The following is a 14,066-nucleotide window of genomic DNA, read 5'->3' on the forward strand; positions in this document are numbered from 1 at the left end:
GGGGGCACATGACACCCGGACCCTACCCCAGGATGGGATGGCAGGGGGGGACAACACGACACTCGGACCCTACCCCAGGATGGGATGGCAGGGGGGGACAACATGACACTTGGACCCTACCCCAGGATGGGATGGCAGGGGGGACAACATGACACCCGGACCCTACCCCAGGATTGGGGCAAGGGGTGGGGACACCAGGACTTTATTTGCTCCCCATCCTTGCTGGTTTCCCTTTGAGTATCCAACACTTCAGCTGCAGAGAAACCAAGGAAAGGCAAAGGGAGCAGAGAACTGCCCCCACAGATGAGGAGGAGAACCAGGGGAAGAGCAGAACATCCCCAGCCATTCAGCGAGGCAAGGGGACAGGCCAGCCCCCAGTGTCCCATGGATAACCTTGTGCAACCAGCTGAAACTCACTCACTCTCCCATTCATTTCCCCCATCCCTCTTTTGCCATGTTGTTTTGCAATTGTCTGGCTGGAATGCCTGGCTGGGCTGTGAACAGAAGGCCACTAGCCCAGCCTGGCAGCCCCATTTGCCTGGTGCTAGTAACTTGTCCCCAGCTCTCACTTGACGCCTGTCACCTTGAACAGCCTGACAGATCAGCTGGCGCAGCTGGCGCCGCTCGCTCTGCTCCATGTGGATTAAAGTACGAAGTTTAATAACTAACCACTTAAGGAGGGAAGGGAAAAAAAGGTCCAAGAAGTGGGCCATTCGTTTCAATAATGCGGCTCATCAGGCTCTGTGACGGGTACCTAGTCTCTGCTCTCCTTTCCCAACGTGGACTCAGGTCACGCTGAAATGGGTCTGGAGGCCCCAGCTGGGCACCCCATAGATATCTGCCTGCATTGTGTACTCAGCAATTCAGGGTGCTTGGGGGTTTGGCCTTGGGAAAGATTCAAGGCTGGGACAGAAGGGCGAGTGGGCTGCAGGTGGGGACTGAGAGGCATCTGCAGAGCAGGGTGGAATGGCCAGGCAGGGTTTGCAGCTTGCAGATTTCATAGATCCCAAGGCAAGAAGGGGGCACTGTGGTCACACAGGAGATCAGACTAGATAACCCCGGCCAGCGAACTTCCCCAGAATAATTCCTATTGTACCAGTGCAGAGTCCAAGGGGTAGGCGAGAGGTTCTACAAAACACAGCCAGTCTGGATTTAAAAATCGCCAGTGATGGATGCGCTGTTCTTGGGGTTAGGGGTGAGAGAGGAGACATTTCTCCCAGTGAAGTCTGCTTGGATCAGAGCCAGCTCTGGCCCTTTGATCTGACTCAATTTGGCCCCAGTCCTGGGCAGAGGGAAGTTCCTGGGCCCCTGCCAGCACCGGCACATCTGTCCCCACACTTCTGAGGTGGTGCTGCCTGTGTGCCAGAGATGTGTTCGAGCCCCGCTGCAGGAACAGGGGTAAAACCTTCAGCGGTGAAGGCTGCGTCCGCTCTAGCATTCCTCACTTGATCTACCACCACTGCAGCTCCCGTGGCATGCTGGCAGCTCTGGGGTAGAGGAGGCACCAGCAGCATTCTACCCCTGTGCTCAGTGTCATGCTAGCCAGCAGGGCGGCAACAATGCTGGCAGCCAGCGTGAGCCAGGGCCCTTACTCTGGGGCAGCACTGGTGCTGGGGCAGCAGTGGGGGATTCAAGGGGAGAAAATCTAGCACAGGCCCAGCCAGCCCTGTCCAGGGGCGACATTACCGGGCTCACTGGCAGACAATCCAGCGGCTGGGAGATGAAGCCAGCTAAGGACAACCTGGAAAGAGATGCCTGTGTGTAAGAGTGAGGGCGATGAACTCCCCTTTGGATTGGCTTCTCCTCCATCAGCTGGAGTCCTACCCCAGCACTGGGTGTCTCTCTCAGAGCCGAAGCCACTGGGTCCGATGCAAGAACCTCAGGAACCGGTTCTCTAGCTTGTGTCATGCGGGAGGTCAGACTAGAGGGATCATTTGAGCTTCCCTCTGGTGGATCTCTGGGTGTATGTGTGCTGGGGGCCGGCGCGGCTCCTTACCTGTGTGTTGATTCGGATGGCCCCAATGGAGGGAATTTCGAAGTAGTAACCTATGCAGAGAAACAAAGCAGGGAGCTGTAGAAACACGCCCATTGCGCACAGCCTGGTACCTCCCCATTCGCCCTTTCCCCAATGCCCTCCCTCCTCACAGCCTCAGAGCCACTGAGGATGTGATCCCAAAGTCCTATGAGTACCACCTGCAGGGATCCCTGAGCTAGAGCCCCGGGCCCTGGAGACAACGGGCCCTGGGTGGGGGGAAGGAGCCAGCAATGGAGCAGGGAGCAGGATCCCCAGTCGCTCTCTTTGGATTGAAACCAGGGCGGGATACTGCAGGCAAACAAACAGATGGGGCTGTGGAGAAACGAGACTGAAAGGAGCTGTAAGGACCAGAACAAGGATTGAATCCTACAGGGCAGGAGCAAAGGGCATGCACAAAGCTGGGGTGGGTGGAGCCCAGGGCTGGCAGAGCAGGGGGCTGTGGGTAGGGTGACCAGATGTCCCGATTTTATAGGGACAGTCCCAATTTTTGGGTCTTTTTCTTATATAGGTTCCTATTACCCTTCCCCCCTCCCGATTTTTCACATTTGCTGTCTGGTCACCCTAGCTGTAGGTCAGGTGTGATGGGCATGGGCAGAACTTATGGGTGGGAGCCCAGGTCTGGGACAGTGGGGGCGGAGGAGCTGTGGATTGGGATTGAGAGGCACCGGCAGGGCTGTGGGCATGGGGGAGCCCAGGGCAGGGATAGCAGAGGGCTGTGGGTTGGGATTGAAGGGCATGGGCAGAGCTGGAGGGGAGGGAGAGGGCAGGGCTGGAATAGCATGGGGGATGCAGGTCCAGAATGAGCTGTAGGATCAGGCCCATGTGGAGGAACCTGAGCCGTGCTGCTCTCCCAGGCTCTGCTGTAGCTAGCGCCAATGCTGTCAATCTACAGAGCATTCACACTATGCCACCCAAAGCCCTGGGAATTCAGGAGGCAGTTTGTAAAGTGCCCCTCCCCCACATTAGATGATAATGAGGCATCAATCAGCTTCAAAACAGACCAGTGATTTGGGGAGCCTGTCAGTGGTCACTTTTGATCTTCAGTGCCCCCTTGTGGCAAAACCAAGTGACACAGCAATTCTGCCTCAGTTTCCCCTCCATTGCTGGAGCCATCATTATCTAGCCTGCCTGTTGATTTTTTGCTACAGCCTCGGCCCTCTCGCCAGGTCTCTAGTGGTCCTATTCCCTTGCAGAGCGTTCAAGTCCCATGGATCAGGAGGCCAGTCACCCTAGGTAAGGGGTGTACAGTGCGGGTTTCTTCAAAGCATGGCTCGCTGCTTCAAGACCTTAGTAAAACCCTTTGCTGGGAACCCAGAGACTCTGTTTGAACCCATCAGAGTCACCCTGGGGTCTGCTCTTTGAGAGGATCCGGTTTCTTGGGTAGCATCTCACCAGTCTCTGGCTGAAGGCTCCTGCTCCTCAGCCTCCCTGGCAGCCACCCCTCCCATCCACTCCACAGCTCTCTTATCTCCACTGCCCAGCTGTGAGGCCAACCATCAGCCCAGCTAGGCAGGCAGACAGCTTTCCCTAGTAACCCTCCAGCAGCCGAGACAGCGTGTGCACCCCATGGCGCCGGGGCCCAGCGTGAATCCCCTGAAAGAGGCCAATTTGCAGAGAGCGGGTTCTCTGCCTCCACTGAAAATCAGGGGGTCTCAGGCTCCCAAAATCACGGGTCACTTTCCAAAACCTTAGCACCCGCATGCTGAGTGAGATGCAGAACCCCAAGAGTCCATTGCTGTAACTGCTGGGCGCCCCAGGTTCCCACGAGCGAGGCGCGGATGGGAGCTGATAAGCCATAATGAGCATTACCTGTTGCGGGGCTGCAGCGTGGTAATTGAGACTCAAGTGGGGCTAAGAGGGGTGAGGAACAGATGCTGTTGGCGCGTGGTGCATGAATTCCCAGACGTGCTGGGAGGGGAGAGGGCACCGAGAGGATAGCTGAATTAACGCTAGCCCGGGGGTTGATGGGTGTCCGCGACTGATACAGCCAGGTAAGGGGGAGATCCCTGGTCAGGACAAAGGAGAGCCAAAAGCAGTGTGGGCTAGTGAAGAGGCAGAGACGGGAGGCAGCAGGTAGAGAGGAGGGAGAGAGACTTGCAGGAATGGAGAGGTGGGGAGGGAGAGTCCTTGGCAGAGGCCGGAGCCAGGAGGCTGCTGAAGAAGCCTGGGGAAGGGACATGCAGCAGGCTCAGGGAGCGGAGGCGTGAGTGCAGGGGGCAGATCGAAGGCTCCTCACGGCTCCCTCACAGAGCAGGCCCTAGGAGAGGGCTTGGCACTGGCAGACACGTTCCTCAGGCAGGGAGAGAGGTATTGGGCTGATGGCAGGAGGGGAGAGCAGCGGGCCAGGCTGAGTGGGCGGAGCCCTGTGCCAGGCCTCTCCAGGCAGTGTGAGGGGAGTGGGGGGACTAACTGCCCAGCCTATCCCTGGTCCTGAGTCAGCTCCCGGGGAGAGGCTCACTGCTCCTTGGGGCCCAGTTGGCTCCTTTGCTCATGGAACCCCGCCCCCCAACCCCGCTCCTGGGCAGCTCTGCTACAGGGTGAGGCCCTCCCCATAATCTGCTCCATGCCCCCATTCTGCACTCATGGCAGTGACCCCCACAAGCGGCTCCCCCTCCCCTATGTGTGGGGGTCCTGCACATGCCACCCGGCTCCCCTGGCAGACGATGTCCCCAGTGGGCACAGAACCGACACAGGGATGGCTACCTCTCCCTTTACAGGCAACTACGTGCCAGCGAACGATGCCAGCCTGGAGCCCTCTATCCAGACAGCAAAGGCAGAGCGAACTTCCCATGCACCTCCTCTGCCACTCAGTGCGACAGAACTGTCGGAGGGCGAGGGCACCTCAGCCCGGTCCTTGGCCCCTCTGCTTTACGGGCCAGCAGGGTGAGTGAGCCTGGCTCGGTGCTGGGGTTCATGTGAATGGAGCTGAGGTAGGGGGACCCTGTTTTCTGTGCAGTCCAGCTTTGAAGAAGAGGCATCTCCCAGTTGGGGCAGTGAGCAGCACACAGTACTGGCTCCCAGGGAGATTTTGTATCCTCTCTCCACCTCGGCCACCGGGGAAGGTCAGACCAGGAGGAGGTGCTTTGCTTGTGCGGACGGAAAGCACAGATGCCTTCCGTCTGTGAAGGGCGACTCTCCTGCACTTTCCCTGCAGGCTCCCAATCAGCCAGCAGATGGAACTCTTGGGTTAGGTTTGTTATGTTGCCTCTGAGAAGCTCCGGAAAGCAGGGAGAGACTATTTGGAGCGTCTTGTGAATTGCACTGAGTCACAGAGTGCCGGGCCTGGCACCCCGGCTAATCGCTGGGCCCCGTACCCCAAAATGCCAGAGCACAAGGGGCAAGACATCAGCTGGACCCTCCAGTTAAACAATGTAGCAGCAAAACCACAGCCCTGTACCTCAGAGGTTAGATCTGTTTGCGGTGGGCAATGCCACGCAATCATTGAGCGGGGTGAGCTTCCCCACAGCAGTGCCCTGCCCACAGCACTCAGAGCCCGGCCGGGGTGAGCTTCCCCAGAGCAGTGCCCTGCCCACAGCACTCAGAGCCTGGCCGGGGTGAGCTATTCCCCCCCCAGCGCCATCCTACTTACCTTTGTTGGCACAAGCCATCCACTGCAGGGGGGTCACGTCGTAGTTGTGCTGTCCCACCGAGAAGGTGAACACTCGCACCTGGCGGAACGGGGGGCAGGTTAGTAATGGGGGACAGAGACAGGGATCTGCTAACTGCACCATGCCCCGGAATGTCTCAGCACCAGAGCGCAACACCACGAGAGCTGGACCATGTACCAGCTCAGGCTGAAGGCCCTCACTGAGCTAGCTGGCCTGGCTGGACTTCGGGCACTGCAGTGCAGGAGCCCAGGGCTGCAAGCTGAAGCCAGACAATCTGAAACTAAAAACAAGGCACAAATGTTTCACAGCAAGGGCGACTAAGCACTGGAACAAGGTCCAAGGGAAGCGGTGGAACCTTCATCCATTGGTGTCTTCAAATCGAGGCTTGGCTGCCTTGACATTAGCCAAACCCAGGTTAGCGGGCTTGGCACAGGGGCAACTGGGTGCAGTTCTCTGGCCTGCAGGAGGCCAGACTGGACGATCCGATGGCCCCTTCTGCCCTCAAACTCTAGGAATCGATGAGCACAGCAGTGTGGTCTAGCGGACAGAGCATGGGACTGGGAGACAGAAGCTCCCAAATTCTTCTTCTTCTCCTAAGGCCCCCACTTGAGATCAGGGCCTCCCTGTACAAACACAGCGAGAGACAGTCGCATACAACTGAAAAAGGCGAGACAGGGACAATGAGCCAGAGAGGTGAAGTGACTTGCCCAATAGCACAGCCAGGCAGTGATTGAGCTGGGAAGAGCGCCCAGACCTCCCGTGTCTCAGTCTTGTGCCCCTCTCCACTAGACCATGCTGCCGCTGATGCCCGCCCACTATTCTACTGATGGGTCTCCAGCTGATCCTGTCTGTGGCCTGGTTCACTCCCTGTGTGGAGCTTGGACTTAGGGCCAGCCTGGGAAAGGCATTTAGGCACTGTTCTGCTCTGCGTTGCTATGCCTAACTGATTTAGGAGCCTGAGTCCCATTGACTTTCAATCAGTCAGTTAAGCGTTGCTTTGCTCAGCCGGGTTGTGAGGCTTTGAAAATGTTATTACAATCTGAAGTGAAGAAAATCTCACTCCCCATAGACCCTTAGTCTTTAAGGTCCAGTATTTTCTGTCAATCCCTCAAAGCACCCCGTTCGAATCAGCTTAGCATTGTTAGTATCGAGACACTTATTACTCTTGCTTTCGCAGTAAACGCACGGGTGGGGGGAGGAAAATGTTTGACTTCCACCTGATCTAGACAGCTCTTTGAGCCAAGCAGCAGCTGTAGACTACAGCACCCATCATGCAACACTCTCTCTTGGTCTAGATTAAATTACTATGAAGTGGGTGCAAAACTGGCTGAAAGACCGTACTCAAAGTGTAGTTATCAATGATTTGCTGTCAGACTGTGAGGATGAATTTAGTGGGGTCCTGCAGGGGCTGGTCTCGGATCCATTACAATTCAATATTTTCATTAATGACTTGGATGATGGAGTGGAGAGTGTGCTTACAAAATATGCAGGGGACACCAAGCTGGGATTGGTTGGCAGCATTTTGGAGGACAGGATTAGAATTCAAAACAACCTTGACAAATTGAAGAATTGGTCTAAAATCAACAAGACGAAATTCAGTAAAGACAAGCGCAACATACGGCACTTAGGAAGAAAAAAATCAAATGCATAACTACAAAATGGGGACTAACTGGCTAGGTGGCCGTGCTGCTGAAAAGGATCCGGGGGTTAGAGTGGATCAAATGGAATATGAGTCAACAATGTGACGCAGTTGCAAAAAAGGTAATATCATTCTGGGGTGTATTAACAGGAGTGTCGCATTAAGACACAGGAGGTCATAGTTCTGCTCTGCTTGGCACTGTTGAGACCCCAGCTGAAGTGCTGGGTCCAGTTCTGGGTGCCACACTTTGGGAAAGATGAGGACAAACTGGAGAGACTCTAGAGAAGAACAGCAAAAATGATCAAAGGTTTAGAAAACCTGACCTGTGAGGAAAGACTAAAAAAATGGGGTGTTTAATCTTGAGATAAGAAGACTTGGGGGGGGAGGCGGACCTGATAACAGTCTTCAAATATGTTAAGTGTTGTTACAAAGAAGATGGTGATTAATTGTTGCCCACACACCCACTGACAGTAGGACAAGAAGCAATGGGCTTAATCTGCAGCAAGGGCGATTTAGGTTCGACATTAGGAAAAACTGTCTAACTCTCAGGATAGTTCAGCTCTGGAACACGCCTCCAAGGGGGTTGTGGAAAAATCTCCATTACTGGAGAGTTTTAAGATAGGTTGGACAAACACTGTCAGAGCTAGTCTAGTCCTGCCACAGCCCAGGGGGCTGGATTCGAGACTTCCTCCAGGCCTACATTTCTGTGCTTCTCTCCCATTCACCCCGTGTGGCCCAGCTCTGAGAGGACAGGGCCGACAAGGGGCTGGGTCGGGCTGGAGGGCTTGCTGCTTGGCTGACCCTCCAGTCCTCCCCAGCAATTGAAGGGATGCTCGGCCCGTGGAGGCTGGACTAATGAATGTGGAGCAGTTCCACTCTTGCTGCACGGTCTGGGCTGGAAAGGACTCTCCGCTCCCCTTTGCCGAGTTACTGGGGGGATGGATGGGGGTCACAGTGCAGTGACCTGCTGCCAATAGACTGTCAGGAAAAGGAGCCATCTAGGCACAACCCTCCTGCCTCCTGGGGACTCCTCTCCCACAGTCCTGCAGCCCCTTGAGAGCACTCCCCGCTGATGGGACTGGGAGACACCAAGGTGTTCCCATTCCCCTCCCTCCCAGCCCGGCTCTCCTGTGACACCTCCCTCTGTGTGCCAACAGCCCGGGCAAAGGAGCTCTGCCCATTTCCTTCCCTGGCACTTCAGCACAGGTAATAAAACAGCCCTGGCACGTGAGCCGCCCCATTACAAGGGCAGTGGCTCAGTGTGGGAGCAGGCGGGCAGGAAGGGCAGACGTTGTAATAGCTCCCATCAAATGAGGTGGAATCTGGTGATAAAGCTGGTGATTGTTTCCCCTTTCCTTGTGATGAGCTGGTGTAGGGCCAGGCAGCTCCAGAGACTCACTCCCAGCCCCCTTGCAGAGCTTCTCACCCACCTTTCCCGACTCATGCTCAATCCCCTACTCGTGATACCACCTCTGCCCAACTCGCTGGCTCATTCACAGCATGTCGTTTCCAGGGAGAAACCCCATTGCATTTCCCGGGTATTTCTTTGCCTGCTCTTCTGTCCCTAGCATGCGGCTCTGTGCACTAGATCTCTGTTTCGTGCTACACTGGCACGACCCATTCACTGGCGGGCCCATCCCTTGCATTCCCAACCTTTTGTCCATCCCCTTTCCTCTGAAGAGGATGGAAAGGCCAGATCTCTCCGTAGCTCACAAGACTCCCCTGAGGTCAGAGCTGGACTGCAGCAGCTCCACATTTGGCTCAGAGCCCTCGGGGACTCAGCCCTTGTGTCTATGCACAAGGGACAGCACAAGGCAGTGCCTGTGCAAGCTTCCCCTCCGTTGTGCCTCTGGAGGGCTCCAGCTCGACGGAGAGTTCAGGCCTTGGCTACCCTGCAGGCTTGCCCTGGTCCCACCACCTGTGCAGCTGCAGCGAGATGGGGTTCACTGCAATTTGCATCAGTGGATCACACCTTGTTTTCAGAACCCAGTGCAAATCACGGCTTCCCCTGCACATACTAGGGGTCTGCTCTGGTGGCTGGAATCTGGGCAAATTTCGAGTCCAGACCGGCCCTCCGTCGCCATGGCCCTTAGCCTCTCACTTGAGACTGTAACCTGATTAATGCTGGGGTGGCAGTGGCTTTTGTGCTATGGATACTCGCAGCGGGCTGAGAATAGAGCACTCATTTCACACAGGCCACCAAACTTCCCTTGCACGGGGCTGACTTTTGGTCTCCAGCGAGCTTGAATCCAAAGGCTGCTTTTCCCACTCCCACCTCAGTGGGATCACTGCTCAGCAGGGACCTGCTGGGACCATGACAGTCCCCACCTGCCAGACCAGCACCCTTTAACCCGGGCTTTCCTTACACACGTGTAACGTAGCAATAGGTGCACACAGCATCAAATCCTGCCTTCACCTATCCCCTGTGCAACCCACTGCAATCAGCCGGGCTGCATGGGATGGCCACCTGGGCAGGGCTCTGGGCTATACTGTTTGGAGTGCCCTCTAGTGGTAGCTCTAAATACAACACTTCTTAGTACAAGAAAGGCCTGATAGACTACCAAGTATCAGAGGGGTAGCTGTGTTAGTCTGTATCCACAAAAACAATGAGGAGTCTGGTGGCACCTTAAAGACTAACAGATTTATTTGGGCATAAGCTTTCGTAGCTGGTTTTTCACACACGAAAGCTTATGCCCAAATAAATCTGTTAGTCTTTAAGGTGCCACCAGACTCTTTGTTGTTTCTAATAGATTACATTACCCAGAATGCTTAACAGGAAGCAGCGTGTACCTGTCGCAGTAGAGTGGATCAGTACAGCTCGGTGGATCCTTAGCTGCAAACCTTAGGTTATTCCTTACAAAAATGAATCCAAGGCCACATGTGTCCAGTACCCCATGATGGGACCCTTTTCTCCAGGCAGTAGAACAGCAGCTTGTTAGCCACTGTGCTCCTCAGTGAGCGTTGGAGAGAGAGAGAGAGTGTGTCTAAGTCTGAATTGCGGGATCTGCTCTTAAAAGCCAGGAGGAGGTTTCCCTGCCCCCAGCCCTGCTAATGCAATTCACACACATCTTGCCTCCACCCAAGGGGAAGCTTTTGCCTTATCAGCCTGCCTGTTATCTCACTGGACCCTTCATTGCAGACCTGAAGAGAGTGAAAGTCTGTAGGTATGTAAATGTTAACTAGGGCAGGATATAGGCCCTCAGTCAGCCGCTCTGATCAACCCTCTCGGGGCCCAGAGGGAGACAGAAATGACTCGCACTCGCCTGGAAACTGCAGAATACACTGAAAATGGACATTTAATATCAGCTTTTAAATCAGACATGGGCAAACTACAGCCGGCGGGCCACATCCGGCCCGCGGGACCGTCCTGCCCAGCCCCTGAGCTCCCGGCCGGGGAGCCTAGTCCCTGGTCCCTCCCCTGCTGTCGTCCCTCCCCCCCCAGCCATGCCGCGTGCTGGCCGTGCTCTGGCCTGCCCCTCCCACTGAGCAGCATGGGGAGTGCAGCTGGGTGTCACGGCTGCGAGCTCCTGCTGCTGGTAAGGGGGTGGGGAGTGGGGGGGTTGGATAAGGGAGAGGGGGGCCCTGGGGGACAGTCAGGGAGGAGGGGGCGGTTGGATGGAGTGGAGGTTCTGGGGGGATCGGTCAGGGGATGGGGAACAGGGAGGGTTGGGAGTGGGAGTCCCAGGGGACCTGTCAGGGGGTGGGGATGTGGATGGGGTCGGGAGGGCAGTCAGGGGACAGGGAGCAGGGGGGTGTGGATAAGGGGGTGGGATCCCGGGGGGCAGTTAGGGGCGGGGGGTCCCGGGAGGGCGTGGTCAGGGGATGAGGAGCAGAGGGCGGTTGGATAGGGAGTAGGAGTCCTGGGGGGGCTGTCAGTGGGCAGGGTTGTGGATAGGGGTTGGGGCAGTCAGGGGACAGGGAGCAGGGGGGTTGGATAGGGGGCGGGGGTCCCGGGAGGGGGCGGTCAGGGGACAAGGAGCAGGGGGGGTTGGATGGGTTGGGAGTTCTGAGGGGGGCAGTCAGGGAGTGGGAAGTGGGAGGGGTGGATGGGGGGGCGGGGGCCAGGCTGTTTGGAGGCACAGCTTTCCCTACCTGGCCCTCCATATAGTTACGCAACCCTGATGTGGCCCTTGGGCCAAAAAGTTTGCCCACCCTTGTTTTAAATGCAGCACCATAAAGGGCTGTGATGTAAACCTCGGACCTGCATCCCTGCCTAGCTACAGTGGCTGCTGCTCTTGTAGCATTCCCTACAGCACCCCCTGTTGGGAGAGGCTGGGCTGGCGTAGCTGGGAGCTCCCCTACAGCCAGCATTCCTGCCCTCTCCCCACAGCACCCCCTGCTGGGAGAGGCTGGGGCTGGAGTAGCTGGGAGCTCCTCCCACAGCTCCCCCACAGCCAGTGCTCCTGCCCCGCTCCCCACAGCACCTCCAGCTGGGAAAGGCTGAAAAGTGGAATAGCTGGGCATCTTCCAAGAGCCAACGCTCCTACCCAATTCCTCACAGTGCCTCCGGCAGGGAGAGGCTAGGAGTAGAGCCCAAGAAACAAATGCACAGCACACAGCAGTCTGGTCATTCTGGGGTAAGAAGCGAACGCATATATCGCCTGTTGGAGCATGGGCAGTGCTCATGGGCTGCACTAGAACCAGGACCACGTCAGCAGGGGATTGGTGTGTCTAATACCAGAGCACTCACCGTTTTATTGGGCCAGTTGTACTTCTCAAACACATCCTGGACCCGGTCTTCCCCGCCATCCGTGAACATCATGATCATCTTATTGCAGTTGGCTCGCGTGATGTTGGACTGCAACCAAGAGGAAAAAACAGAGTGAGGGCAGGCCCCGGAAGGGACAGAGCACATAGATTGCCTCTGTCATGCTCCTGGATTAAACCAATGCACGGGCTTTTGCTAAGAAAGGTTGTATACAGTGTGTGTGTGTCTATTATACACAGCAACAAACTGGCTGGGGTATTGTGCCCCACTGTCTGCTGCTGGATGGGATCAGAACTACTCCATCATGTGTCATGTGCCCTATACTGCTGACATCTATGGGGGATTCTCCTTTGGCTCAGATAGTGTGTTTGGAGCACAGAGGGTGTGAGTTTTATCCCAACGATCACTCTGACGTTCTGGGAGGCCACTATGCCCGGAATAGTAACCACTGTGTCCTCCGAGGTGCCTACAAAATTGTTTTTGTATTGTATGTGTGGGTGCCTATACATGTCTAAGAGTGAGAACAACACATCCATATAACATGCCCCCATTCTCAGGGCAGGAGGGATGAAGAGCTCAGAAGCTCCTGTCAAGAAGCAGCCCTGGTGATGAGTAGCATCAGTCGCAGTATCATCCCACTCAGGCCATTACACCTGCTGCAACTTCCTTCCTATTCACTGAAGCCAAGAAGGACCTAGGAGGTTATCTGGCTGATTCCCCTTGGCCAGCAAAGTCGGGCTCCCCGTTCTCCAGCCTGGTCTGAAATGAGCCAAGCCATGGGGCACCCGCTGCTCTCCTGGGGAGAGGAGGCCCCCAGAAGTCTCCTCTGAGGCTATGGCTACACTGGCGCTTTACAGCGCTGCAACTTTCTTGCTCAGGGGTGTGAAAAAACACCCCCCTGAGCGCAGCAAGTTACAGAGCTGTAAAGCGTCAGTGTAAACAGTGCCCCAGCGCTGGAAGCCCCGCTCCCAGCACTGGGAGCTAATCCCCTCGTGGAGGTGGAGTACCTGCAGCGCTGGGAGAGCTCTCTTCCAGCGCTGGCACCGCGACCACACTCGCACTTCAAAGTGCTGCTGCAGGAGCGCTCCCGCAGCAGAGCTTTGAAGTTTTGAGTGTAGCCACGGCCTGAGATTCAGACCGAATTTCCCCTCCCAGACCTAGCCCGGGCACTTTGGGCTCTGAAAGGGAAGGGAATGGGAAGCAGAAGGGGCCACAGCCAGCTCTGCTCTGAGGATGCCATGACCCGGCAACGAGAACCATTGAGGACCCCCCAGTGCTTGCTGCTGGGCAGCCCGGGGTAATTCTGCCTCTGCCTGGAATGAGCGAAAGGAAGCTGTCAGGAATCTAGAGAGGCCAGCAGGAGACAGAGAGCCATGCCTGCACCACAGGACCTGCCCAGACAGGGAGAAAAGAGCAACATGCAACTGGAAGAACTCTCAGCTGGGCACACAACAGACAGTGGGAGAGGTTGGGGCTGGAGTAGCTGGTCCTGTCCCCTCCCCACAGCACCACCTGCTGGGAGAGGCTTGGGCTGGAGTAGCTGGGAGCTCCCCCAATGGCCCGGGCTCCTGCCCTCACTCCCCACAGTGCCCTCTGCGGGGAGAGGCTGGGGCAGCAGGGAGCACTAGGGCAGCCATTGGTAATTCCTCTCCTATACACCTGTCTCTCCTGCTGCTCCGATGGTGACAAACCCCAAATCTACCTAACTCCCTGGTCAGGTTTGGCTGCATCTCACTGTCTCTCAGGGGTGGGTTTGGAATCCATGTGGGTGCCCAGAACTGCAAGCCAGCCTGTGCGTTTCCACTTGCAAACAGAGATGTGTGTGCGTGTGTGTTTGGGTCCACAACAGTGTGCATTTGCGTCCACAACAGTGTGCATGCGTGTGTGTACTGCAGTGTGTATGTGCATGTGTACCACAGTGTGTGCACGTGAGTACAGCAGGGTGTGCGTGTGTGTGTGTGTACAGCAGTGTGTGTGCGTGCGTGCATGTGCACAGCAATGTGTGCATGTGTGTGTGAGTACAGCAGGTTGTGTGTGTGTACAGCAGTGAGTGTGTACATGCGTGTGTGAGTACAG

At 56.2% G+C, this 14,066-nt stretch overlaps 1 protein-coding gene across 1 annotated transcript in view; it reads right to left on the reverse strand.

The window, feature by feature from the left end:
• The window catches only part of CACNA2D2 (calcium voltage-gated channel auxiliary subunit alpha2delta 2), a 585,144-nt gene that overhangs the window by 66,936 nt on the left and 504,142 nt on the right, over nt 1–14,066 (reverse strand). Inside the window, exons 12-14 of the mRNA XM_026657031.2 lie at nt 11,973–12,080; nt 5,625–5,703; nt 1,997–2,046 (exon numbers count right to left, since the gene is read on the reverse strand). Coding sequence (XP_026512816.1) covers nt 1,997–2,046; nt 5,625–5,703; nt 11,973–12,080 — 237 coding nt within the window. The remainder of the gene's footprint in view (nt 1–1,996; nt 2,047–5,624; nt 5,704–11,972; nt 12,081–14,066) is intronic.

The sequence above is a fragment of the Terrapene carolina genome, unplaced genomic scaffold (assembly GCF_002925995.2).
Source record: "Terrapene carolina triunguis isolate 2854851 unplaced genomic scaffold, T_m_triunguis-2.0 Scaffold235, whole genome shotgun sequence".
Classification (NCBI taxonomy): domain Eukaryota; kingdom Metazoa; phylum Chordata; order Testudines; family Emydidae; genus Terrapene; species Terrapene triunguis.